The 27100-nt window shown below is 36.1% G+C and overlaps 4 protein-coding genes across 4 annotated transcripts in view; 1 reads left to right on the plus strand and 3 right to left on the minus strand.

Annotated features, from left to right (window-relative positions):
- LOC135683827 (oxygen-dependent coproporphyrinogen-III oxidase) overlaps positions 1 to 1292 on the minus strand; it is an 11975-nt gene extending 10683 nt beyond the window's left edge. The window contains exon 1 of the mRNA XM_065199182.2: positions 235 to 1292. Within this exon, the coding sequence (XP_065055254.2) occupies positions 235 to 481 (247 nt within the window). The 5' untranslated portion in view covers positions 482 to 1292. The remainder of the gene's footprint in view (positions 1 to 234) is intronic.
- Positions 1293 to 1435: 143 nt separating this feature from the next.
- LOC135683829 (large ribosomal subunit protein eL6) lies at positions 1436 to 5365 on the minus strand. The gene is made up of 6 exons (XM_065199186.2): positions 5291 to 5365; positions 4375 to 4581; positions 3636 to 3767; positions 2781 to 2829; positions 2107 to 2285; positions 1436 to 1621 (listed from the first exon to the last, which is right to left on the minus strand). Exons 2-6 carry the CDS (start codon positions 4579 to 4581, stop codon positions 1469 to 1471), a joined length of 720 nt encoding a protein of 239 aa, XP_065055258.1. The 5' UTR covers positions 5291 to 5365; the 3' UTR covers positions 1436 to 1468.
- Positions 5366 to 9655: 4290 nt separating this feature from the next.
- LOC135683826 (coiled-coil domain-containing protein 92) lies at positions 9656 to 14151 on the minus strand. Its single transcript, XM_065199181.2, has 3 exons — positions 13727 to 14151; positions 11469 to 11540; positions 9656 to 10587 (listed from the first exon to the last, which is right to left on the minus strand). The coding sequence occupies exons 1-3, from the start codon at positions 13851 to 13853 to the stop codon at positions 9737 to 9739; spliced, it is 1050 nt and encodes a 349-aa protein (XP_065055253.2). The 5' UTR covers positions 13854 to 14151; the 3' UTR covers positions 9656 to 9736.
- Positions 14152 to 14652: 501 nt separating this feature from the next.
- LOC135683823 (dynein axonemal heavy chain 10) overlaps positions 14653 to 27100 on the plus strand; it is a 46612-nt gene continuing 34164 nt past the window's right edge. The window contains exons 1-18 of the mRNA XM_065199178.2: positions 14653 to 15169; positions 16131 to 16351; positions 17014 to 17741; positions 18057 to 18323; positions 18686 to 18884; positions 19172 to 19288; positions 19585 to 19833; positions 20282 to 20458; positions 20997 to 21228; positions 21640 to 21764; positions 22108 to 22194; positions 22688 to 22801; positions 23364 to 23504; positions 23909 to 24097; positions 24425 to 24585; positions 24872 to 25103; positions 25781 to 25870; positions 26457 to 26621. Coding sequence (XP_065055250.2) covers positions 14953 to 15169; positions 16131 to 16351; positions 17014 to 17741; positions 18057 to 18323; positions 18686 to 18884; positions 19172 to 19288; positions 19585 to 19833; positions 20282 to 20458; positions 20997 to 21228; positions 21640 to 21764; positions 22108 to 22194; positions 22688 to 22801; positions 23364 to 23504; positions 23909 to 24097; positions 24425 to 24585; positions 24872 to 25103; positions 25781 to 25870; positions 26457 to 26621 — 3711 coding nt within the window. The 5' untranslated portion in view covers positions 14653 to 14952. The remainder of the gene's footprint in view (positions 15170 to 16130; positions 16352 to 17013; positions 17742 to 18056; positions 18324 to 18685; positions 18885 to 19171; positions 19289 to 19584; positions 19834 to 20281; positions 20459 to 20996; positions 21229 to 21639; positions 21765 to 22107; positions 22195 to 22687; positions 22802 to 23363; positions 23505 to 23908; positions 24098 to 24424; positions 24586 to 24871; positions 25104 to 25780; positions 25871 to 26456; positions 26622 to 27100) is intronic.

A 27100-nucleotide genomic window follows, 5' to 3' on the forward strand; every position in this document is an offset into this window, starting at 1 on the left:
ATTTTACCCAACCAAACATAGACTGACAAGTTGGGAGGGGGGCGTCGAATCTCTGTTAATTTTAACAGGAGAGACTGGGCCCCGAGGCCCCCTCCATGGCACCACTGATTAGAGGGTAATACACATAAGATGGGATGGAAGTAAAAAAGCTTGTTATGAGAAATAACCAATATATTCTATACCAAGAAAATGGATATTTTCTCATCAAATTGACGTTTGCCGAAATGTACTAACCATCTTGTATTATGCAAGTTATTCCTCCTCCACCCTCACTCCTTGACCATTTATCAATGATGAAATTTTTACCAGTTTCAAGTTCTTGGATTCTTTTGCAAATCTTGGCTTGAAAGAACATCACTGCAAGCTCCATACGATTTTTCATGCAGTTGTCCACACCAGATACAAGATCTTCAAATGAGCTTATAGGCTCGGTCATAAAAAAGTCTTTCTTAACGTTTTTTAGAATTTCTGTATTAGCCATTTTGTTGTACCTTTCGTGCAGCAAAACAAACGAAGCTATTCCTGTCAAACAGTGCAACGTGATACCTCGTTTCTAGAACGAGGACAAGGATAGTTTTCCTGCAAAGCAAATTCCCCGTCGAGATGTCCATAAAGAATTTTTTAACTTGCACACGACTTTGGCGATAAACTCGACTAAGCCTTATTAAAAACACGGGGTAAATGATGGGGAAGGGGATATACACAGGAATGTTGCCCTTGCCCTCACAAAATTGAAAGCTTTTTGTTTTGTTAATGTTTGCCTGCTTTTCTTGGGCCTTTCCACCTGCCCTAGAGATCTACCGGCTTCTCAGGATGCAGAACCCCAGTAAGCGGAAAATTAAATGTGACAAAAACAATCTTAAGTATGCGTACCATCATTGACGAGCAGAAGATTTTTACCTATGACCACATAACCTAAGGGGACACCATGTAATTGTAACTCTACTCATATCTAGGTCAGTATATTTGACATCTTGACTTTCCAAACCCCTTAACTATCTTAAAACTTTAATGCTATTAATTTCAACAAGCAAGGTTCCACATTGCATCTTCCAACCTGGAAGAAAGGAACTTTCAAAGTTGGCAGAGGAACATTTCATGTTCTATGCTTACAAGCTCATCTACTGACAGAAAACCACAAACAATTCTTATTCAAGTTTTTATTTACAAGATTTTTTAAATAGAAATTGATGTATTTCCAAATAGGTTTTGCCTGTTTTTTCCCTGTAAAAGCTATTACAGGTTCTTTAATATCTAGTAATATCTTTAATGCCTAGACCCTTATACGAAAAATATTCTGTGTTTGCATACTTTCTGTCATCGATTTGCAGGTTGGTTCTCATCTTCCAGACTCAGTTCAGATTAAGTAGAGGCCTCTAAATTGAAACATAAGCATAAAAAATAGGAACAAAAAGGAGAACAACAAAAAAACAACTTTTTAATATTCCTTTTTACATTTGAGATCTCCTTAAAACTTCATTGCATGTGGGTATTGGCCTTTACGAAGTGAGAATAATGATCGCATGTATTTCTTGAGTAAGGGTACTTTGGATATTTCAGCAGCAATGGCTTCATCAGCAGCTTTTTGCTTCTCTTTCCTGGCATCACTGACTTTGTAGTCCTGAATAACAAAAAATATATACCATCAACCATCTGCATGCAATAGGCTCAAGTTCTCTTTCAATTATGGTACCAATGGTAGCAAGGACCTGGTATTCAAAATACCATTTGTCTATAACATGTAAGAAAGGTAAATCCTCTTGTTAAAAACCTTTCAAACTAAAACAACAAAGGAAAGGATTCATTTGATTTACAATATCCTAATACTGTCCAGTTGCAATATTATGACTATTTCCAAACAGTATTCCATCAGTGGAGAGAAAAAACATATATACAACCACCTTGGCACAAAAACACAGAACAACTAATTTTGGAAAAAAGATACAATTTTTGGAACTTACACATGTAACTGGAACTACTGGCTAAACCAGATGATTCAGAACAGAGGCTAAGATTATAGCAGTATAATAACTAAAGTTTATTTTGGTGTTTAAACAAACTAAACAACAAAAGGAAAAGATGTAGGAAAAGGAAAACATTGTTTACCTCAACACTTTGCTCAAACATGTTATCAGTCCTCTTCTTCTGGGTCTTTTGTCTTTTAAAGAATTCATCATTCAAGTCTTTGTCAACTTTTAGGCTTCCAATATCAATTTTTGTCTCTGTTGCAATAACATACGTCTGTGGAACCCTTCGGAGTGGTACTCCATTGACTTGATATGGACCTGTAGGTTGATTGAAGTCACTTACATATTTCAGTTTACCTGTTTGCTTAGAAAATGGGTTTAATGAAGGGTGGATTTACTGAATTTTGGGGACATGCATGCATCCATGGGCATGCCATTTTGGGGACATGCACCTAGTGATTGTGCAAATTATCTTAGGCATGACAAATTTTGCAGGAAAGCTTGATCAATAACAAAGGCTTGAAATACCAAGTGTTTTGTTGGTGCTATGGATGTCTTTTTTACAATTGGCTATTTTAATTCTAAGGTTTTTATTTCAGTCAAGCCTTTCAGACATTTCGTAAATGTCTTTTAAGGGTGGGGAGAGAGTTCCTTGACGAATAGAGAATTGCCATACAGAAAAGCACTGCAAGTGAAAATAAACAACAAAAAGGAAACAAAAGATCAAGGTTATGACTTTAAGGCTGTAGCAATCCTGTATGATGAAACTTATTGAGAAAATTGCAAATGAACTTTATATAGAAAACTGGTTACCTGTAACAAGGAGAAGCCCAGATGCCAGTTGTTTCAAAAAGACAACTCTCTAGGAAAATATAGGAGATTGTTTAACAATACATGATAATTTGTAATAAAAGCAGATATCACATGTCTGTTGAACAAACACTAGCATATATATATATAAATTAAAAAAAGTTATATAATGAAGATAAGGCCTTGGTTAATTGGGCAAACATTTACCATTTATACACAATACTGAAATTGGAAATATTTTGCTAGCAATCCAAAAGCCTATTTTATTTTTCCAGAAGCACTCATTCAGAAATCATCGATTTAGAAAATTGAATTGATGAGCCTTTAAATGATACAATTCAATAAAAAGAACAAGGGAGATCCAACATTTTTCCTTTTATATTCTAAACATTAAATCCAACATGTCTTAAAACATGGTATACAATAAGACTTGGTAATCCAAAAGCCCTTAATTTCTTTGGAAATGGAAATGATAACTAATGAAAAATGGTGAAAGTCAGTCATTTTTAAAAGCTAAGAATCAACCAAAATTTTGATTAAACACAAACAATTATATATATTTTTGGGTTTGTGGCTTTGCAGCCTCAAATGATATTCTGAAAGTGGCTTAGGGATTTTGAATAGATTCTTCTTGTTATCAAGCTAATGATCTTGTTGACAGTGTCAGACACTTGGGGGGAAACACCTGCAGTTGCCCTCCAAAATTTTTGAGGACAATGTTTTTGTGTTCTAAAACAATGGGAAAATGTGACATCATCTTTTCAAAACAATAGGCTTGTCTGTCCCTGCTTGTAGACCCACATCTTTTTGAGCTTAGAAAACCATTTAGCAAATCAACTGGGTAATTGTATGTCATACCTTTCCCCTGTGTCTTCCAGCAAGAAGAATAACAATTGTTCCTGGGGTAATCGAACTTCTTAACTTGGCTGGCTTGGGTGACTTCCTGGATTTCAGCTTTCTTGGTGTGTCTTCTGTAGGGTAGAATCTTGCCTGTTGGAGAAGCGATTGCATATAATTATACCTTGTAATAAAATTATACATAAATATATACTGTAAAAACTCAGATCGGTGTGCCACTGAGTAGCCTAAAGCTTATTCAGTGCCCCAAAGGCAAGGTATAAAAATAAATAACACACATCAGTATCAATTTTTTTGAGTTGAATGCTTTATTCAGGATAATATTCAAAATTAGTATCATTATTTAACAATGTAGCAGTCTTTGTAATGAGGGGTGTGCCAGCTAGGCAGCATTTATCCTTATTTATCTTTAAGTTATGTATTTTCATTCTAGATTAAGCTGATTTTCTAACAGTATATATATATAAATAGTTTTTATAAATTAATAGCTGCCTGATGATAACATAAAGTATGAAACTCAGTGTTGCAACTAAGAGCTGTCTTGTTTAATACATACTACCAAGCCCCTAGAAAGAATGCCTGTCATCTAAGTTAAGTTGGCATCAAGTTACAAAATAATAAACTAACTACAAGAAACCTCATTAAGTTAATAAAATCTTTGCCGCATAAAATCATTTGGTAAAAGTTTATACGCTTATGGCATTTTGATAATGGCACTAGATAAAAATGATTTTCATACCTTTCTGTTGATTGGAACAGTTCTTTTTTCACCATTCTTTTCACCACCAACTGACTTTGTCTTATGAGTTTCAACCTTAGTCGCCTTCTTCTCAACTGTTGGCTTTTTTCTATTGTAAAGGGCCTTTTTTCTATAGACAGCACTTCGGCTGAATCTGCTGATCATGCCAGACAGGCTCCTGTTTCTTGAAGAATGTGGCTTGGCCATCTAGAAACGAATAATGAAGTCACACTTTAACTGAAGAGGATATCAAGGTTTTCTAATTTTGGTATGAACTCTCCTAATATAAGCAGTATTAACCTCTGGAGTGAGAATCGCTTGGCAATCTGAGGTCCTTGAAATTTTGAGCAACTGAGAGCTAGAAAAAGTTTACTAACCTAGTCCTGGTGCATTTATGGGTTAGAAGTTATCAGAGAGAGAAAAATGTGAGTAGGCTTATGGTAAATATTCTTTTCACGTTTCCGAAATTGATATGGTTCATTTTCCAGATATGTCGTGCATTGCAAGCTTATTGATTAAAAATAATTTGATAAACATGAAATATTATAATCACAATATGTAAGCCTGGCACTGGCATCGTTGACTACTTGTGTCTATTTATGTGTCCATTAACACAGTTATGAGTGGAAAGTTAGAAAATTCACATGCGGATTCAATTTTTGTTATTTCATGCTATTGGATATCGTTTGAGAAGTCATACTCCCTGCAGAAGACTTTCTTTACTTCATTACGGCCTAGACAGTTACAATATATGCGGTCAAGATATTATGAGTTCAATACTGTTTATGACAAAAATGAATGCTTAAGATGGGAAAATTTTGCCTGTAGATATGAAAAAGTGATAAATAATTTCATCAAAGCTTTACTTGAGCTCAGATTTTGTCGATGCAGAATAGAGATAGTTCTAAACGCTCACCTTGATTTGGTACCAAGTTGTAGAGGACTGCTTCGGAGGTTTGGCCTCCTTTTGATCTTTCAGTTTCAATACGAGGTAGGATTCCAATTTTTTAAATTTTATTTCAACATAACATAAAAAGAAGATAAAATTCAGGAACAAAGCAAAACAGAGACGAGAATCCAATGTAAATCAAAATAAATTAAATAAAAGGAATACTAACATAAATAGCATAAAGACTCTTGTCATTTTTTCAAAATCGAGTTTAACACAAATCATAGAAAACTTTTAATTGTATAGCTTCCCATCCCATGGCAACCAAAGTCTTTTGCAGGACCGTCGAGAGGGGGGGGGGGATAATCAGGGTAGTTACCAGGGGGCCCGGGGCCTTGAGGGGCCCGTAGAAAATAAGGTATGTATTTTTGGCTATGAGTTTTCAATTAGCAGCATTAGCAGGGCGGACCCATGACCCGATTGATATTCGAAATTTAATCTTTCAACATGGGATCAACAAGCTGGTCTATGATGAGGGCCTTTTCTTGTTAGGTTTATAATTAAAACATTGACGATACGATCATAATATACTTCTCCGGAAGCCGAAAAATTCGATTGCACTTACATATATCTATTTTTAGGTCAAATGTTTTAGTTATTCCTTTGTGGACTTCCTATAAACTCAAAAGTAAATCTTCCATTCACGGCGTACACCAGAGAAGAAGCACATGCGAAGAACCAAGACAAATCCAAACGCTATAAAAGTCTTTATCAAAATCACTAAGCGGGATCACGATCCAACCAACCCCTGCGATATCATCTTACAGGCACAAGTCTGGTGCTCAGAAAAGGCAGGAAAAAAGATGCGAGAAAAAGAAGCAAAGAAAGCCTCTCGCACATTGTTTGAGGTAGGTGCTTACAAAAGAGACAAGGAAGGTGATTCAACTTTCAATAAACCTGGCGAAAGCTCTGTTTAAAGCACTGCTAAAGAAGAAGAAGACACAAACGGCTTGGCTGCTTCGGTAGACCATGACACCACAGAAAGTAGAGAAAGCACTACTGATTCGTCATTAGATCAAGATAGTATTCATAGTGGATCATCTAGTTTTGATTTCGGCACATTGACCGGATTTCCAACGATAAAGGAGTTAGAAAAGGTTGTTGAAACTGGTCATTTGCCTCATCCTCCAGAGTTTCCCAAAGATTGCAACGGCCACAAATTTCCAACAACGGTCCTAAATGTGAAGCAGCAAAATGGGGAGGTAGTAAGAAGCTGGCTTGTTTTCAGTCCTACAAAGGCTGCACTCTATTGTTTGCCATGCAGGTTGTTTGGGCACACTATTAATAATGGTTCAAAATCAAAATTGTCTTCTCCTGATGGTTGGGGAGCGAACGACAGCTGGAAAAGATTGTAGGAAATAATTAAGGATTTCGCCATAAGGAAAGCAAGAAAAGATTAAGGATTTCGCCATAAGGAAAGCAAGAAAAGCAGTTTTTTAAACTTTAAATTAACTCTGATTTTCAAACTGATTTTTTTAATGATTTGTTTTATAAAGTCACTAATTACATGTTCTGTTAAAGACCTTAAAATACAAATTCAAGTGTTTCAGGGGCGTTGATTTTAAAATTCATGCCTTTTACAGTCCATCAAACTGCATTGCTAAGGGCGTAACCCAAAAAAGGTTTTTGCAGCCTTCGACGGTGGGGCCCCATGACAGTCCCAGCCCCGGCTTATCTCTCGACGGCCCTGGTCTTTTGAGAGTGAAAATATTTCTTCCATGTATGATTTATACCTCTATTACAATACGCTGTACTTATTTTCTGCCATACTTCTTTCCGCTAAGAAGCAGGCACACGCCCTTCTTTCATATATGTGCAACATACTCAACAAAAGTTCAGATTTATTGCAACATTCCAACGAATCCAACCAAAAATATAAACTGAATGGAATTTTCAAATTCTTAGTCTCTATATACTTCAAAGCCAATTCAAGTCCCTCTCCCTTTCAAAGCGAAGTTTCAGTCTCTATAATTATCAAAAGCCAATTCGAACAATGATTTTAACTTTCTTACTTTTATATCTAAACAATCAAGCCTCCCTTGGCATTCACTCCTTTTCATCACTACTTGAACACATAAATTTGTTCGCTTCCGTGGAATTTTTTTTGAAAGCTACAAAATTTTATGTTTAAGTCATCTTCACGCAATCGGCTGAAGGTGCGAGCACATTCTTCACTGCCATAGCAAAATTAATTTGCAACATTGATAAGGTTTATCTCATCAGTCTTATGAACGAAACAAGTTTTTAGCTCTCCTTAGACTTGATCCCGACGGGCTCAGTCAGTTGGTCAAACGTATTACAAGTGAGTTTCGAAAAATTCTGATAAAGGGTGGTCTGAAAACTAGAATTCTGGGACAAAGAATCTTGAAAATAGGATTGCTTCTTTAATCAGTCAGAGAAAATACAAAAGGGCAGGAATTATATTGAAGTATAACAAATTTGGCATCTAGTCTTATATGTTGTTCTAATCCTAGATAAGAAATTTAAGTCTTTGTTTTAAGACCCTTTACTGCTAGCATGTACTCATTGCAGGGACACAGCTTTTTCATGTCTTCATAAAAACATTTAACACAATGTTGTGAAGTAATCAATATGTTGCAGTTATAGTTTTACAGCTGTCTGATTTTGTTAATATATATATCAAGAACTATAAGGGATAGTTGTTAAAATCAAACTTAGTGAACTCTGCTTTTGATATACCTAGATATAAGTTTAAGAAAAAGAATGGTTCTAACATGAACTGGTATAAAAAATTCCTGCTCAAGCTTGAATATTCACAGTGAAAAGAGTTACACAATCTTGGCAAAGTCAAAGAATAGGGTACATTTTGCGCAACCCAGAATCAGAGATAGGGGTCCAGTTTCTAGTTTCAGGAACACACAAATTTTATTTTGGACCATTTGACTGTTCCTGCCGAGGACTTGATACGGACCTTGATGCATTTTTTGCTGAAGATATACTAAAGAAACTTTTTTGCGAAACTGGCAGTCTCCTTCGCAATTAATATTGTTCATCACAGGAGCATGCACTTTTTGCATCAAGACCAAGTAAAATTTTAAGGAAATTTTCAGTGAATGGTCCTCCAACAACGCCCAGATTCAAGTTATTTTACTTAGCTTCTTAAGGCAGAATATCTGGCAGTGAAAAAATACACGCAATATATTTTAAAAAAGGGGCACTTGTTTATACCTTTGAAAACAGGGGGGCCTGTGCCCCCGTGGCCCCCTTGCTCCGGCGGCCCTGCATGCCCAAGATAAAACCAGTCTGAGACGGCACCATCGTTGCTGCTGAAGGAAAAAATTGAATTTTGTTCCCTCCAGTTTGCTGGAAAATGAACTTTTTGAAACAATTTTTAATAATGGAAGCTTTCTCATAACTGAATACCTACAGGCTGAAAGCAATTTGATAGTTTTAATCGATTTTCTGGTGTCATTGTTATACATTTTAGCTTATGCAATATAACTTTCGCTCAATGAACGTATTTTGTTGAATAGAAACTGCACCCACATCCCCCTGTCAAAGTGATTCGCATAAGCCTCAGTCAAATTACGAATATGATAAATCATAACTATTGTGTCTTGCTCATGATTATTCAGTTGGCAAAACATTTTTGGTTGTCAGCTAGTCACAACCCCTTCTGCACCCTCCATCTTCATCTTTCGTAACCGCAGCAGTAGCCTCGGAGTTTCTTTAGCAACTGCGGTCTTGGTTTCTACTTGTGTTATCAATAGCATTAGCAGGTATAACAGTATGAGTTTCTAACCTAGAATGGTTTGCCTTTCATGTTGAGCAACTTGAAGTTCTTTGGTTGAAGATTGTTCCACTTCTATTTCTTTCCGATTATATTTCTTCCATTCGTAGCAACGCCATTTTGTATGTTACGCCACATCTTGATACTTACTTCGTACTTTGCGATCCGAGGGTGGAGCAAATAATAACCAATAAAGACCGGGAAGAATAGAAAGAAACAATGCAAAACAATTGCCATTAAGATTATGTCCAAAAGGTGGCAGCTATAATTCTTGTCAAAATTTCTGGAACACATACACGGAATCTTAACAACTTTAAAGTTGTTGCCCCTTCCCCATCACAATGCTTGTTAAATATTGCATAACTTTCAGTGTTATAAATCATACTACTAGGGGGATAGCGACAGCGCTGAAAACTTGGGAAAGTAGTTAAATCATGATCTTCTGTAACTGGGGCTATCAAATGCAATCTTTTAAAGCAATTGATGCCTTTGAGCTTACCTCTTTAAATGCGATTACAATATTAATTACTACCTTTTGTAGACTAGAGTAACAGGACAGAGCTAAAGAAAGGCACGTGAAATCGAATTTTTAACACTAAAAGCAACGCTTCTGTACAAATATGCTACATATATAACAAATATTAAAGCGCAGATAATTTTTATCATTCTCTATACTTGGAGTCTTGAACTTTCCTCCAAGTCCGTTCAGGCGAGCTTAGTGGATCGACAACAACCTCAGTGATTTCCCCGCCCCGCGCTGAAATCTTTTTATGTCTGGAATCCGTAAGACCTTTCTCTTTGGATTGCCTCATATTAGATACGTTCTGCTGTCTGCCGTTTTTCGAAGCAGATATCGGTGGAAGCGGTGCCGCGGGAGGCTTTGGAAGAAAGTTTACGTCGTTACCTTTCTGCGGAGCATTGATAAAATCCTTGTAGTCGCTTGGTTTTGGGCGCGAATAAAGATGAAGTTCACGCTCTCTCCTTGCTGCAGAATGGCCTAACGCTGGTCTTGCTGGATTTGAAAGAGACTGTGCCGGCCTGCTCGGGAGGTTTTTCCCTTTTATCGCTATGGCAGACTGTACTGGTAGCTCAGAGATATCAACTTGATGCGAGGTAAAATAGGCATCTTCTGATGGAGAAAAGCTTCGCGTTGTTGGTGACGTCGCGGTTCTACGCAGCGCCCTAGTCCTTGGAGTGCCCTCGCGAGGAGGAGCTGGGACAATTTGGCCAACATTTGAATCTGGTTTTGCACCCCTCATTTTAAGCTGGTGCAGCTGAGTTGTAAGATAAGCTATAGTATTTGATTTCGCATCGATTTCACTTTTCAGCTCAGCAATGTTTCGTTGCACGAGTTTTAGGTCATTGTGGTATTTCTGTTCTTTGCTCTTAAGTTGGCCTTCCAGCAAAGAAATTCGCTTGTCACGTGTTTCTACGAGTCCTTTTAACTGTGAGTTTTCTTCCTTCAAAGATGCGATCTCTTTTTGCATAATATCTTGTGATGGTTTAATTGACTCTGCAGTAAAAAAAATGAAAATCACTTGACAAAACAAGAGGTATTTCAATGAAATGATTGAATGGCTTTGAACCATTTGTGTAATTTGTTTGGAATCAAACAAACAAGATTATATACTTTGTAAAAAGCAGTGACAGGATAACTCTATGGAATGCTGTTGGCATAAAAGACATATTGCAAAATAGCAGTAACTTGAAGTTGGTTGAAAAGCATACTTGAAATTCAAAGCCTTCAGAGAAATCAAGCAACTCTGGGATCAAAAAAGAAAAACAGTTTTCCAAAAATTGTATTTGGCACTAAAATCATTTCTGTCTCAATGACAATTTCAGGCATGTCTTTAGGGAGGAATGCTTGGCTTGCAACTCGATCAAATATTTTCAATTTTTAATTATGGTTTAATTAAAGTAGTAGGATAAACATAAAAATGATCCTTGTTTTTTTAACTTTTTAATTATCTGATTACCGCTTGAGCGGTAATAGTGGTAGTCTGGATCCACCACTGCTTTTTCATCAAACCTTCACTTTTTATGACTAAACTAAACTTTAGTTAAAGGCAGTCTGTCCCATCAAGGATTGGCTAATTTGAAACTGCAAGCAAAAGGCTATTGGAAATGGCAAGGAAATTTAATTAACGAATTGAATGATGACAATGGAAGCATTTCCTTTCACTGTTGACATATCTGTCGCACACACCAAACAGGAAAACAAAATTTTTCTAGCCACAGGTTCATTTCACTCCCTTGAAAATAAAGTTGAGCACAATACGGGACAGACTGCCTTTAACTTACCTACTTCTAAATGTCAGCCTTATACTTAAAAAACTAATGAAAAACCTGAAAGCGTGGTTTTATTTCAGTAGTGAAAATTTCAAAATAGAATACCTTTATTGTCTGATCTAACTTCATTGTTTCCTTCAGCAATACCTCCAGACATGGCCAATTGGAATGTCAGCTCTGCAAAAAGATAGCAAGAACTTGAATAAGCATTGTGGAAAACTTCAAATTTCAACCAGTTATCTGTCTTCTTAGTCTCCTGTATAAATATTTATGATACATACTTTACTTAAGTAAGACTTTTAAATTTCTGTCAGCTTATAAATGTTGGTTTTCAGTTCCAGCTTTTATTGACAATTATAACAAAGTACATAATACAAATATATGCAATAGAATTACCTGAATTAACTAAAACCATCAAAATACATGAAAATCAGCTAATACAGATAACCAAAAAATACATCCACACCAGACACAGAAGGAAGTGAAAAGGCACAATACTGGAAAATTTTCATCGTGTTCTTTTGGAACCTTATTCTGACGTCTTATGCTCTGAGGAGTGTCAGACGAAATAGCTTTTAGTATGTCGTAAATTGTTTGCTTTTTTCAAAGCCATTTTCAAATTCTGTACCGCAAAAAAGTGGGTTTGCCATTCCAAAGTTTAGCACCAAAATATTTTATAGACTATTGGAGTTCTAAGTAAGGTAAACCTTTACATTTTTGTACCTAAAATATTATAACAACAATATTGACAATGATGCAACTAAAATTTTGTAATAAATATGGCTTAATATATTCATATGGGGCATTTAGTCTTAATGTTGATTGTAATATTTTAGTACTTATTCAATGGAGTTGTGTTCTACTCAATTTTACAAATGAATTTGAGGAACTCTTTCTATACCTTACAGAGATGTGAATTATTGATGTTGTCTGCCAATTGGCAACCACTTTTTTCTAATGCAGAATCTGATAATGTGATAACCCAGTTCAAAGGGCATTAATAAATTAATTTTCAATTTGAATTGCAAACCATTTCACTGTTTGCTTTGACTAAATGTGACATTTATTAACACTGTATCCAGAAATTTACTTAAACAGTCCATATATTTGGCAACAGATGTAACTTGGCACAAAACCATTTGCTGCCGCTGAATCAAGCTATTGCAAATCTACATCAGTTTTTACAATTTATGCTACTTTTTGAATATTGTTGTAAATAAAATCTTATTTTAATTGGTGCACTTACCATAAAGTAACAAATTACCAGAGTGGGTTTTATTGAATGTTATCCATGTCGAAGTTTCTCCCTTTCTATTTACACTAAACAAAGCTTCTAAGTTATTTTTTTGCTAATGTTTGACTGTTTACCTTGTTGATTTACTGTTTAGATTGTGGTTGCTATCCCTTAAAAATGTTGATAAGAATAGAAAGAAACTGATTGTGTTTTAAGATAGAAAGATAATTCCTGTGTATGCTGAATCCTTTAAAGACAAACTCTGATAATAGAAGAATGTTTTTTTATGGCTCGTGGATATTTATATGAAAAAAGATGACTGTTCTTTAAGATGATACTGGGGGCATCAAATTTTGGGCCCTTGAGCCAAAACTTGTCTGCTTACGGATCTAAAATGGCACAAACATTAAATTTTAATGTAAAAATGTATTGATGACATTAACCAGAAACAAAGTGATGGTGTATACAGGTTGGAAAACATGTATGAATTTGGCTCACATGGCTGCAAACCACAGTTCAATCAGCTACAACCTGCAAGCAAAGGCTTTTGAGCTGGGGGCAACATTGCCCAAGTGTCATCATGATTGACACAGTGGGTTACATGTGCAGGCACAATAGATACAGTTTGCAACATATTGATGTCCATCTAAAGTGTAGCTCAAAGCATATGCAAGAGTTTTAACTTGGGCCTAGCCTTTTGATTGTAATGCACGAATGCAAATGATAAACTGAAGCATATTGCGCAAGCTTTTCTTAGTCTGAGGTTGCTCGCTTTTTAGAAATTCATAAATCTTGGAAAATAAAAGGATTCCCTGACGATGTATTGTAACTATAAAAAGCAAATGGAAATCAAAATTCTATAGTTATTTATTGGTATTCATTATATAATATCACTTTTCGGGCTGATTTAATATCGAATTATGGTAGGCCCTGATTAAAAATAGTTTGACGTTATAACTGACTTGAAAAACTCACGGCTTAAATCTTAGCAGAGAATCAATAGCAAGTTCTTTATTAAAATCAAGCATACATTATCACGACTTTACATGTTAAAGGATGAACAGCTTTAGCATTAAATATTAGACACACTACAAGAAGAACTTAGGCCTAAGGCCAAAACATTACAAACCTGAACATTTTGTTTGGAGGTTCCTTATTTCGTCGTGTAGTCCTGCAATCACCTTGGCATGCTCATTTTGCAAGAAAAGTACCGAATGCTGGGCATTTTGAAGCTGCATCTGAGTTTCAGCCAACATGACTACTCAATCATCTGGAAGGAGACTCGCGTTGTGTTGTGTTGACCAAACAAACGTCGATGGCTGAAGATATATGCCCCTTCCCCTAACAATGTAAAGATTTATACGCAGGACCGCTCCTTGAAAAAACCATTCAGGTGTATAATGTCAACTCGGTTTCTGTTAACGTTTCAAACCACTCTTTTCCACAAAGCAAGTCTCAACTTTTAGATTTTGGCAAAGTCTGCAGCTGCGACGAAGATACATTCGTCATTGGTGGAACCTGTTTTTAGTTGCCGTGGAGTCATGTGACGTCACAAGAACTTTCGAAGTGCAACATTTTAAGTGCCTCAAAAGCCACTTAAAAATCACAAATGGATTGTTCTTCTTGCTACTTAATTATGGCGTGGTCAGCAAGGATATCTAAAGGGTCCCGTCAAAAATGTGCAGTTTCTTTAAAATTAGACATGATCAAAGAATAAAGATGTTAACTTGTCGGAAAATTGTAGGCCTGGGCCCCCCCAAATGAAAGCCTGAATTTCCGTCACTGGAGTCAAATTAATATAATCAAATTTACCCCTACTTTTGTAGCTGCTTAAATATTACCCCTTTCCCAACATTTTCTCGTCGGATTTAGATGCATTACGAAATCGATCCTCTGAGAATTTGTGGAACTTGTCCTTATATCTCCCCGTGGCACATCAATTTTTTGAAATAGGGGTAAATTGCCCCTTTTTGCCTACATGAGACCCAACCTTTTCAAAATCAAAGTCTATATCCTGCCAAGAATCTTTCTTTCAAGTTCACGCATGCGTTTGCTCAAGCTCGCATCAATTCTCCATGGCAACTACCGTTACACTACTGTAGCTGGAGCTGCAAACCCAACCGTTTGATCATTCTGAAACAAGATTCTGACAATTTCTTGGGATTTTTGTTATAAGAGGTATACATAATTTGGAAGATGATGTAATATAAAGAAGATCTGAAAGGATTTTTTTTACACTGAAAACCAGCTATTGGCATTGAAAATTGAACCGATACAGGCCTAGGCCAGGCCTGGCAGTTTGTGATTGGTATGCCATAACAAATCTGTGTGTACAACACGTTACGAAAGAAAGCAATGGATGACACTAGAATTGAATGGATGAAAGTAAGGCTGGAGGAGGGTTTGCCATCTTTGACAGAATCTTCAATTTTTGAAGAGTTTATTGTCAGGGAGGACGGCAAAAATGAAACCATATTACAAGACTTCTTGAACAATGTTTCCAAGGGAGGAAGTGCTGTTTTATTCTATTGCGAGGAAAAGGAAGAAGAGGAGGAAATTGAAGTTGAAATAGGTAAACCAAAATAGTTATTTTGTGCACAATTCATAGTAATTTTGTCAGGTATTTAACGGATAAATTTTCATTGGGAAATTTTGGTTAGATGTAAAACTCTGGTCAAGTAACATTCAGGCATTATGAGACCGACATAAATTTTTTTAATGTTAATGATAACGAAAAAAGCGAAAATTTAAAACCAATAGTTTACTGGGTCTTTATATTTGAACTGTGGTTAAATTTTACTTATATAAAGTTTCCGGATCGATTTTAAATGCATGTTTTTTCTAGGATGGGTGTCAGGGGATTTTGCTTAACAACATTGAGTCTAGCTACTCAATGGTAATATATTTAGAATAATAATAATGTAATATGAATAAAGCCAGAATTATACATGTAAAAAAGGACCAATTGAATTTTATGAACAAAAGGTGGTCTGGGGGCTACCTCTGGAAAAATTTTAAGGTCCATATAAACAAATTTGATATGGAATGATGATACATCCAGTGCACAACACCTCTGCTTTTTTTGAAGCAAGCTTTCAGGAATTATAGCTGCTGCAAACATCTTTTCCTCAGCAAATAACTCCCCCCCCTTTAGTCACAGCTGGTATTATCAAGAATGATCATGAGTGATTAAGCAATCAGTCAAGGATTTATTGTATCTCAAGAACATTTTGCTAACATCATATTTTTTTTTATTTGGCAGCCTCAGTGGCAAAAATTTAAGTATCACAGGTAGTGGATATCTTTTGTTAAAGTTCTTTCAAAGTTTCCATAAAAATCAATTCAGTTGTCTAGCTTTTGTTGTATAAAAGTCTTCTGTTCAAGCAATTAAATGATACAAAAACAGGCTTATCTTGCCTAACAAATGACAACAACCAAATTGGATTTTAGGGATTTTCTATGATTGGGATCTTTCAGACCTCACACATCCCCAATAGTTATACCTTTGTAATCATTATCAATTTTGGATTCAGAGCCAGAACTACCTGTAGATGAAAGCTCAACTGTTGAGGAAGATGTAACCTCAAAGACCCAATCTGCACTTGGAAGTGTAGCAAATGATGAAAATGGAACACCAAGCAAAGATGGTAAAGATGATGCACCAAAGGACATAGAAAATCAAGATAGCATAGTCAGTGAAGTCATGGAGATTGGAGATGAACAAATTGATGAAAAAAAGATGATACAAAGAACAGTAAGCTTTTTTGCAAAAAAATTATTTTTGACTGTTTGCAATGGAAGGTTCACTCTTACCAAATTGTAAAAGAGATATGTTACAAATCATTTTAATGACTTAATTGTCTGTTTTAATGACATTTTGTTTAGATATATTTCAGTTAATAACTGGATGTGATTATATATAAAATTTCTGGATGTACATATAGACTGATAAGTTTGAAAAATTAGTTTTATCGCTCATTTACATCAAATTTCATTGAAGAAATTGCCAAAAAACAACTGCAGTATATAATTATGCTATAATTCATCAAGACCCTGTTAGATTAACTTTGACTTAAAATGTATGTGTCTTTTAATTTGCCTGAGGTGTGTGTGTCTTTTATTGATACTTTTATTGGTACTTGAAGCCATTCACCAAAGTATTCTTTTTCTTGGCTTTGAGCATTTTGGAATTTTTCCCTATGCCTTGCTGTCAATGGCTCATGTATCCACTGTCCACAGGGCTATATATTTTGCCAAAATATCACATCCTGTATGGTTTGTTTTCATGTTGAAATTGCTATTTCATAATTTTCTGGTAATTATTTGAAAAAAATAGCAATGATAATAATAGCAGTGATAAAATAGATAATAACAATGATTAATTATTGTAATGATGGATTTATTCATTCTTTTTAGAAAATAATAACCCAGAAGGTGACAAGGAAATACCTCCAAATGCATATTGGCACATTACCAGATTTTGTTGATGAGGAAGTATTCTTCTTTATGCATAATACCAACCAGGCTGCACCAATGCCTTCAAGTCTTGAGGAGGCTGAGCAAATTTTGGCATCTGTATTTGAATTTGGCACTCTCAATGCACCACCTTTGTTCACACTGGAAGAGGTTCTTTGCCACATATACAATTTGCTTTTAAGCTATAACAGCCATAAAAGTGAAACTTATGAAGGCATGTCAGAGACAGAGATTATTGCCCAGCAAAAGGCCCTGGAACAAAGGAATAAACTGTTTGTGAGAGATGACTTTTTAATAAGCCTGCAGAAGTTTGGTCTCACAATAAACCGAACAATAAAACAAATTGAAGGTGATATAAAGCTTGATATCTCTCCAAGCCTGATGAATTTGGCAGGAACAGTAAAGTCCTATGCAAAAGATAGAAGTTTTGTCATGAAGCTTGAAGAAACCCTTCACAACTGGGAGATGACAGTTGCCTCTGCAGTAGAACAGGTGCTGCGAAGGACACCCCAAGGTAGTGGCCCATTGGGAGAGGTTGACTTTTGGAGGGAGAGAAATGCAACATTGAGTGCACTGTACGAGCAATTGAATCTCCCTGTTGTTAAAAAAGTAATTGACATTCTTACAGAGGCACAATCTGAAAGCTTAGCTGGCTATGACTATCACAAGTAAGTAGAAGCAGCCATTGATTATCACTACAGTCTTATGATTAATTATCACAGTCTTATCATTACAAGGGTTGTCGCTTTGTGTTCAAGAGGGGGTGGGGTTGGATTTTTCCAGTACCGATTTGCCGAAAAAGTGGATGAGCCATCCTTAAGTTCGAAAACAAAAACACTAAAAGCTCTTGAACACTTAGGGCTGGTGGTGGCATGGTGCTTGTAATATGTCTAAGACAATTCGGATACGAATCGTTCACTGAATCTAACCAAGTCATAAATCTAATTTTTTATGCTGTATTCAAACAGTTTTTTTTGTTTTAGAACTGAATTGACCAAGTACTATGTAGAGGCCAAAGATAACGTACGTTTCCTATCAACTTTGGAAAGGCATTTTAAGAATCTATCGCAAGGTAACAGCTTCCAAATCGTTGTCGATACTATCCCTTCGCTGATGACTGCCTTACACATGGTCTGGATCATTTCTCGTCATTACAACAAAGACGAAAGAATGGTGCCATTGATGGAGCGCATTGCCTGGGAAGTGGCTGAAAGAGTCGCCAGAGTGATCAACGTGAGGAAGATTCTCAGGTAAGAACGACAGGCATAAACTTTTAAGTGAAATCGGAAGTTTGACAAATGAACAATCACTGCAATCAGACTAGTGCCAGCTTTTTCATAGGCCCTTCTAGTGCTTTAAAACTGCGCTTCAATTCAAACCATTGTGGCGTTCTGAAATAAATTGTTTTGAACGTCTCTTGCTTCTTTTAAACGGGTTATTAGGGCAAACAGAAAACCAGGTCACCTCGCTAAAGGGATTGTTCACACCATAGAAATCCCTTCACACTGACCTCCTTGATTTTTCTCAGTATTGCGGGTGTTAAGTCATCTTCCTGAAGTACCGTCATCTTCCTGAAGTACCCCAAGGTGAATAAATGTTTCCCACTTTTCAGAGAGCCTCCGATGGTCATAAAGAAGAAGACATCAGAAGCCAAACAGTCGCTCAACATATGGAAAGACTCATATTTTGAAGTGCGTGCGAAGATCGAAGCATCTGGAAGAGATGCTAGATGGGAATTTGATCGAAAGAGACTGTTTGAGAGGACCGACTACATGGCCAAAATCTGCGAAGACCTTTACGAAGTGGCACAGGTACTTTCATCGATTTACTAACATGTTATATTTCAAATTATTTTTTTTTTTGCCAAAATGATATTGGACGGTAGGGAGTGGATTAACGGTTTTAGATGCAGTTTTGTACGATGATCAGAATCATCTTTTCATTATAAACGTTTCTAAATAATTTGAATAATCACAAAAATGGCCTCTAGCTTGCAATAAATCTCCCTTTAATGCTCCAAGTTTATTTTATTTTCGGGTTGTATTTTGGAAATTTGTGTTTCTAAATTTCTAGATAGTAAAGGTAACAATTTTTCCAGGTGATGGAGGAATTTTACAACATATTTGGACCTGAGCTAAAAGCAGTGACTGGCGACCCAAAGAGAATTGAAGATGTGCTTAAGAGAGTTGATGCTTTAATTGTTCCTATCGAATCTGTAAGTTCAAATTCTCTATTTCAAGTTTCCTTATTCATAAAAGCTTATGAATTATGAAAGTGCCTTCTATGCAGTGTAGACAGAGCAGTTTAAAAACCCTGCTTGCTTTAGATAACACAATTTGTGATTTTTGTGATTTCCACAAATGAAGGAATAGAATGATCAAATGTGATTGAAAGATACGGAGAAATGAAATAGATGATGTTCCTGGTTGAAACCGTTAGTGAACAATTTGAGACCCTTTTTCATTTAGTTTTTCTAGCAACTGTTCAAGAAGCTTACTTTGTTTTCTCCAGGTTGCTTTTGATCCATTCAGCACACGACATTCGAACAGTTGGAATAACGTGATAAGCTGGTTCAGAAAGCAAGTTGTCGCCATTGAAAACGAAGCAAAACACTTCATCGACGATTCTTTTAAAACTCTGCGATCAGCAGAAGGTGCTTTCGACATGCTGCTGAATTTCAGGCATATTCGCTCGAGAGAGGCCATAAATTCTCAAATGATGAGAAAATTTAATGACATACTGTTGCAGTTTGGAAAAGAGGTACCATTTTCTAAATTATCTCATTTGACGAGAAATCTTTTTGTTTACTGATTTCGTTGTCATGAAACAAGGGACAAGATAAGTTTTGATTCCTTAATATTGTTTGCTCAGTAGGAGTGATCTTCCCTGTGTCTTTGCCAAGTAAACAAGCCATAGAATGCTGAATAAAGACTAAAAGTTCATATGAATAAAACTGTTTATAGCCATACCAATTACACGGTGAAAAACCGATTAAAAGAGCAAACGAACACTTTATATCAAGACCAAATGAAATAATTTGTTAAATTTTGTAAGAGATTTTTCATACAGTTGGTGAATGCTATACCACCCTGAAAGCCACAGTTCTCTTGGCCATTAATTTAACTAATCTGATTGCTACTTCACTGGAAGTTCTCTTGAAGGATCTCGAGATTTTGCTCTATTTAATGATCAACATTATCAACTTCAGGTTGACCAAGCTTTCGACATGTTCAAGGAATACGAAGCGTCGCCCCCTGTATCAAAAAACCAACCACCTGTAGCAGGCGCAATTATGTGGGAGCGTTCCCTGTTTCATCGTATTAAGAGAACAGTGTTAAAGTTCCAAACGATGGAGGAAATGCTGAGTACTGAAACTGGCAAGCAGGTAGGCAGGTGTTTACGAACAAATCAAAATATTTTATTAGTAGAGGATGCTTGAATGGTAGGTCAATGGCAGAGTTGAGGTCCATTTCCTCTAATCATGTTTCTGTCAAGAAATCATTTTCGTCTAAAATCGATGCTTGATGTGAAGGAGGTTCAGCACAAAAGTATTTTTTTCAGTTATGTTAGCGTTATTAGTTGAAATAATTCATTTTCCTTAGTTATTTTGGTTAACAACCCCCCCCCCCATGGTATGCTGTTGTCGCTATTTTCTTTTCGTGAAGTCATGTATCTGAGCCTTCTCTTAAAAATAACTGAATTTCGTCTCTGTATACTTTATAGGTTAATCCTTTACTAAACACAAATTTGTGGTCTCTATTTTTTTATTATTAGAATTTTGAGGAAATTAGTGACAATTTTTATCGTATCTTGACTTTTTATGGTTTTTCCCCAAGTAAAATCTCTCTTAAACCTATACATTGTCTAGTAGATGGCATTATTATTTACCACAGAAAGTTAAAAGTTGGATTATTATTTCATAGGTGATAAAGAAGTACGTATCGGTTGCTCGTGTTATGAAAGAATACGAGGAGAAGAAGTATGCCTCATGGCGAGAAAACCTCGAATCGACTCTTATGTCGTACTTGAAAAGGAACCTTCTTGTTAGAGTTAGTACCACAGCAGCTAGCGCCAGAGCACATGTCATGGGTGAGGAGGAAAGGCCAGCTTTCGAGGAGGCGGAAGGAACTGCATCTCTCACGGCACTGGGACAAGGTAGCTGCGCTTTTTCTTTAGTTTTTAAAAATTTTGCAATGCTTGCTTCACCATAAAATATGTCAGAAAAAATTGTCTGGTTGCTTGACATACTTGCCGCGCGCAAGTTGTCTTGTCGTACGCACCCAACGTATGGTGTTTAGCTAAAACTAGGGAACATTTCATTCCTCTTTTCTGTGGTTGAACTTCTTCTCTTCATATTCCATTTTTATTTCATTTCCACTTCCTCTTTTATTTTCATCCTTTTAAAATCAAACACTGAACTTTTATTATGGCATCTAATCTGCATTGCACTTCCTTTTAATTTTCTATTCCATGATCCTTTGTCCGAATCTATGATTCAATCATTTTTGGGTTTTCGTTTCGTTATAATTTCTTGCATTAATTAAGTCATGTCGAATTTCGCCGTAGTCCAAAACTACACTCGTTACGCTGTCGAATTTGCTCCTGAGCTATCCGAAATAATCACAGAATCAAAGTATTTGGAACAACTTGGTTATTCAATACCAGAACTGGCCAGAAATGTCGCATTGCAGGTAAGATCTTGAAGAGATCATTTTTACTTTGGATGAAACAAAGCTTTGGCATTCTCATGGCGAATATTTCTTACATTGATCTTTGCATGAAAGGTTAGCTTGCAAGCAGTATAAAAACTTAGTTTAAAGACTTTTAATTTTATGGAATTTGTTGATTTAAAATGATTTCTTGTATGTCTAAATAAGATGTTGTGAATGGAGCCTTTGTGCTTGTTTTTAACTTAAATTTATGTGTGTGTAACATGCTCTTCATCTCTATACGATACTGCAATAGCGGATTTATGGAACAGCATTCTACCTTCTATGTAGACACGTGGCTCAATGTTTTTTAAATGCATTGTAGGAGGACAAATACAATCAATATGTCGATGGCCTTAAGCGCATGCTCAACAGATACGACGTTTGCTTGTGCATCATGAATAACGCTGAGGCAAGTTATACCGCAATGCAATTCATCTTTATACACCTTCTTTATACACAGCTTACTGTCTTCATTTCACTCTCGAATTTATATCATGCCGAAACTCAAAATTGTATCTTGTATGATAACTTTAATTTCCCAGCTCAAAAACCAGAAAACCTTGAGGCTTGTCTACCAAAATTTTTATAATGGTCAGGCCCCTCTATAAAATGCTTATTTTCCTCCCTTCCTCTATTAAGATTAATATTGACTTTTATAGTTTCATAGAAGAAAGGCATTGGCGCGAAATAATACCTGACACAGAGATATAATGATGTTTGGAAACACTGACATTTATACAACAATTTCTAAAATTATTACAACATGAGAAATAACAATTTAAAGCACGACGAATCTCCCCTAAACAGAATCACTCTTTTCCTTCTCAACTGCGCTTTTAATTGATTAGGGTTTTTTTGCTTTGTGTTAAGAAAGCACCTAACAAAGTTTGTCGAAATTCTAGGTGCAACTTCTAGACGACCACATTAAAGATCTCCAACGAGTGCTGAAGCCTGGAGCCAAAAGGTTGAACTGGAATTCGCTTGGTATCTCTGATTTTGTCACTAAATGTGAACAAGTAAGTATTGGCCTTCTTCCTTTTGTATTTTAATGTTTAGGCCGATTGCTTTCGGCATCTTTTCGCATCTTCCTGGACCAAGGGATATCAAACATGTCAATAATGTGTATTTATAAGTCAGCTAATCAAATCTACGCATGTTGTTGCGTACAGAAATTATAAGAAATCTTAATAGGGCTATTTCTCAACAAAAAAAGGTAAGTTTATAATCTACGTAGATGTCCATAAAGTTTTAAATTTTTAGCCTATCTACTTGTCTGTACATTGTTGTTTAGTTTTGTACTTTCCCCACTAAGTGGCTATGCTTTTCTCGTTAGAAGCTTCGAAACGTTGATATAAGGTAAGGGACCTTAGAAAGTTGATTTGCCTTATGGACCTATAAGGAACGCAATCATAGCATCAGCAAAAAAATATTAGGTATTCTTCCACAAACAACTAGGCGATTTAAACAAAGTGAATTGTTAAACAAGAATCTAGCACAAACCCTCCATATTCAAAGCACTATTATATATCGTACATAAATTTGATGATATACTAGCTAATTTTAAGATCTCGTTCTCAGGCGATAAGCAAGTTTGAGTCTTTGATGAACCAAGTTCAGAAGAATGCTAAAGACATTAACAGCCGACTTTCTGCTATGGAGAAAACAGTGCTGTTCAAAAGACCTTCAAAGACCAACGGAGTTGCTTATCTTGACGCAAAGGTGAAGAAAGGATTCCTACTCTCTTTAGGATCCTCATTAAATTTCTTTTTAGGTGCATTTCTACTCACTAATTATAATTTCTGCTAGATATCTTGGAACACTGACGGCAATTTTCAAGAGCAAATGAAGCCCCCCCCCCCTTCGTGTATGAATTTATCTAAACTATCAGTTTTATCCATGTGGAAGGGGCGGAAGAAGTGATATTTGAGAACAAAAATGATAGATATTAAAAATGCAACGCCAACCGTTCGGTGTTCCAATTAATTTTCGAAGACACTGTAGATTCTTTTGCTCCTTTATGAGGAATATTCGATCCAGACATCAATTTTTCGAAGTTAAAAGCTCTTTTTTTTGTTTGCATACTCTATACATAAACATAATTTTCCTGCCTGTTTTTGTTCAAGGATTACTTTGAGTTCTTAAGAACCCACAGAACCAGAGAGATGGAAGTTCTGGCTCGGAAATATCGTGCCATTGGACCGCTGCTAACAAAGATGGAAGGCCTGGTCGCCCACACGAACACAGGCAAATCACCAAAGATGCATTCTTATTATGCCTATTGGGAATCGCGAATATATGACGCACTGTTGAAGGTACTCATCAACGTAAAAACTTCAACTCAGAACTTCTTCCTTCATTTGCAAACACTGCATCCTCTTCTTTGCAATTTGTCTTCAACTTTCTTCTTGAACTGTCATTTAACAGAAATTCTGTTGTTAGACTTTCCCAAAGTCTATTTTTGTTTTAATCCCTAAGACATTCGTAATTTTGCCAGGACAAATCTAAATTGCGGTTATAATAGACGGCGAAAAAGTCTACTCTGTTATTGACGTCGTGTTGCTCCAAATAATTTCAAAGGTGTTTCCCCTTTTAATGCAAAAATGTATTTAACAGTTTATTTTTATTTGTTTTTCATTCAGTTAATCACAAGAAACCTACAACTGTTTGTCAACCAGCTACAATCGAAACAACCTCTGTTTCAAATGGAGACTGTGCTTTCTGCTCCTGAAATTGGCCTTTCCCCGCCTGCCGGGGAACTCCGTAACATGATGATGCAAGCAGCCAGGGAAACAGTAGAAAGGTACATCCGCTGTACTAATTTTTTAGTGAATGATCCAGTTCTCCATCGTGATTTTATGTTGTTATCTACAACAGTGTGTTTTCTTTTCTTCATTGGTTCCAGTAACCAGATTACTTTTATCTGCTATTTTTTACTAGAAAAATCCACCTTCGGAGTGTCCAATTGATTTTTCATAACAAAAGTATATTTCATTATGGCTCTTCGCGTAGGTAAATGTTGATCTGATATATTCTATTAAATTTTTGTGAAAGACCAACGGTGTGTTGCACTTTGTTACTTTTTGCAGCACTAAACTATTTGTTCGTTGGATGCATGGCACGTGCATAGAGACGCCACCGCAGAAGGCTGAGGGAGAGGATGAGCCTGTTATCTTCACGTTCTTCACTGACTTTTCGGTAACACCAAGCGTGCTCGACCTCTTTCTCTCAATATCAAAAATGGTGCAAACATCACTTGGAGGCGTTCTGAAGTATCTGAGTAGGTGGAAGAGATATCGACTTCTCTGGAGCAGAGATAAGGTGTCGTGCTTTTTATTTGCTTCTATGTTTACCGTTCATATAGTTTAGCACAGTTGTTTGTGTGAGCATACACTTGCTGATCCCGCTTTTAAAACTAACAAATGTATTGCAAGGTTAACCATTTTATCAATAGACAGAAATCATGATTGACAGTTGAAATCACATGTGAAGTTTGAGAGTGAGATTAAAGAGACTAGCTTTTTTTGTTACACAAGTAACCATTTGGGTTCAAGCTATTTGCATAGCTATAAACAGTTAAAGCCCTCCTCCATCCCCATCTCCATCCCCATCAAATTTTGGGATTTTTCCAGAGTCGTAATAGAAAGTTAGCAAGGAATTATGCTAGTTAATTAAAGAATGCCTATAGCCAGAAAACACTAAAACTGGCTCTAACCCTAGAAAGTAATTTGAAAAATATGTCAATGTTATGATGCTCGAGGAAGGTTGCTTATTGCCGTAAAAAGGATAAACACCTTAATTTGGAAAAAATCATAACCTTCTTGAAAATTGCTTTGAAGTATGTAAATAGAATATGCAAGACTGGGTCCATGACATCCGTAGAACGCTTATCTGCTGATTTCCATGGCTCAGTCAAGGTAAATATACCGTAAAATGCCCTGCAATATCAAAGTTGCGTATAGAACTTGGATTGATGTTTTTATATTTAAAAACTGCAGGCATCTCTGATGGAGAGATTTGCATCTAAAAAGCCGACCTGTGTACAGTTTGATGACAAACTTCAGTTTTACAGAAATCTAGTTACTGAGGTGAGTAACTTTTGTTGTCTGTTGCCCATTGCAGCTAGCTCCGCATGGAACATCTGTCGTCACGAAACTACATGTTTTATTTCCAAAATTTGTTATTACCCCTATTACCAGAGCATTTACATTTACTGGAAAACGTAGCTTTTTTCAAGCAGGCACTTCCAGATAAATAATTTCGTTTAATTGAATTTTGAATTTTTTCAAGAGGCTTCATTATCATTTTGTAAATTATCCAAGTAGTTTCCTCATTAAGTAGTAATGCTAGACACTGGAGTTAAATTTTTATTATCATCAACTTATCATTATTATTTCTACGAAATTTTTTGAAAAGAGGCGGGAATGTTCAGTTTTATTTTTTAGCCATAATTTTGGACCACCCATATCACTATTGGCATTGAAAGGAAGAACCTTTCAGCAACTCATCTTAACATTTGTATAATGTTACTTCGGCAAATCCTAGACACATCACAGTCGAACAAAAACCTCCTTTAAGGCCTAGATTGTTATCCTGTCAAACTCTTCTAGCTTTTCTTAGAAAACATTATTCCTGTCCACATTTTGTAGCTCTTCTAAAATCTTTGCTTCACAGATTGGATCTCAAGGGATGACTAGAGATATTGACTTTGTACATCTAAATCTTGAACCACTTTCGATCAGCATTCGGAATTCAGCAAGAGAATGGATGGAGGCATTTGGGAAAATGCTGAATGAAAGCGCAAGGGAAAACCTTAACACACTGAAGGCTGAGCTTGAGGTTTGTTTAAAAACTCTTTGCATTATTTTAGAGGCTTGATGATGAGATATATTGTTGCCTGCGTCTGAGGTTTCATTCTAGAGCCAATCTCATGAATATGGGCCAGAATCATCTTCAGTAGCATTTGGCGGAAGGGTTAAAGCATATTTTTGTGACGTCACACTTGAGAATTTTACACGAGCCTGGCTGTGGATAGTTACAAAACAAGTCATGATAAAAGGCTTGCAAAGGTTTGGTAAAGGCTGCAAATGAAAGCCTGTTACATGTAGATGAATCTCTGTTAGACAGTTCCTTCATTCGTGGCAAATGTACTTTCTATTACCGATATACGTATCTTGATAATCATTTTTTTATACTGCAGATGATGTATGATATATAAAAGGATTTATATTTTTGTTGGCTTTTGAGTATATAAACACCACAAGATAGTTCCAACAATGGTGAGCAGATTGATTTTAAGCATATTCTTAGTATTGCAT

The sequence above is a fragment of the Rhopilema esculentum genome, chromosome 7, assembly GCF_057945365.1.
Source record: "Rhopilema esculentum isolate cy_ngs chromosome 7, ASM5794536v1, whole genome shotgun sequence".
Classification (NCBI taxonomy): Eukaryota; Metazoa; Cnidaria; class Scyphozoa; order Rhizostomeae; family Rhizostomatidae; genus Rhopilema; species Rhopilema esculentum.

Coding starts and splice junctions, on each gene's coding strand:
- LOC135683826 (XM_065199181.2), bottom strand. CDS start 13,853: ATGTTGGCTGAAACTCAGATGCAGCTTCAAAATGCCCAGCATTCGGTA. Junction 11,541..13,726: donor CCTCCAAACAAAATGTTCAG/GTTTGTAATGTT, acceptor ATCTTTTTGCAG/AGCTGACATTCCAATTGGCC. Junction 10,588..11,468: donor AGTTAGATCAGACAATAAAG/GTATTCTATTTT, acceptor TTTTTACTGCAG/AGTCAATTAAACCATCACAA.
- LOC135683829 (XM_065199186.2), bottom strand. CDS start 4,581: ATGGCCAAGCCACATTCTTCAAGAAACAGGAGCCTGTCTGGCATGATC. Junction 3,768..4,374: donor CTGTTCCAATCAACAGAAAG/GTATGAAAATCA, acceptor CTTCTCCAACAG/GCAAGATTCTACCCTACAGA. Junction 1,622..2,106: donor TGTTTGAGCAAAGTGTTGAG/GTAAACAATGTT, acceptor TTTGTTATTCAG/GACTACAAAGTCAGTGATGC.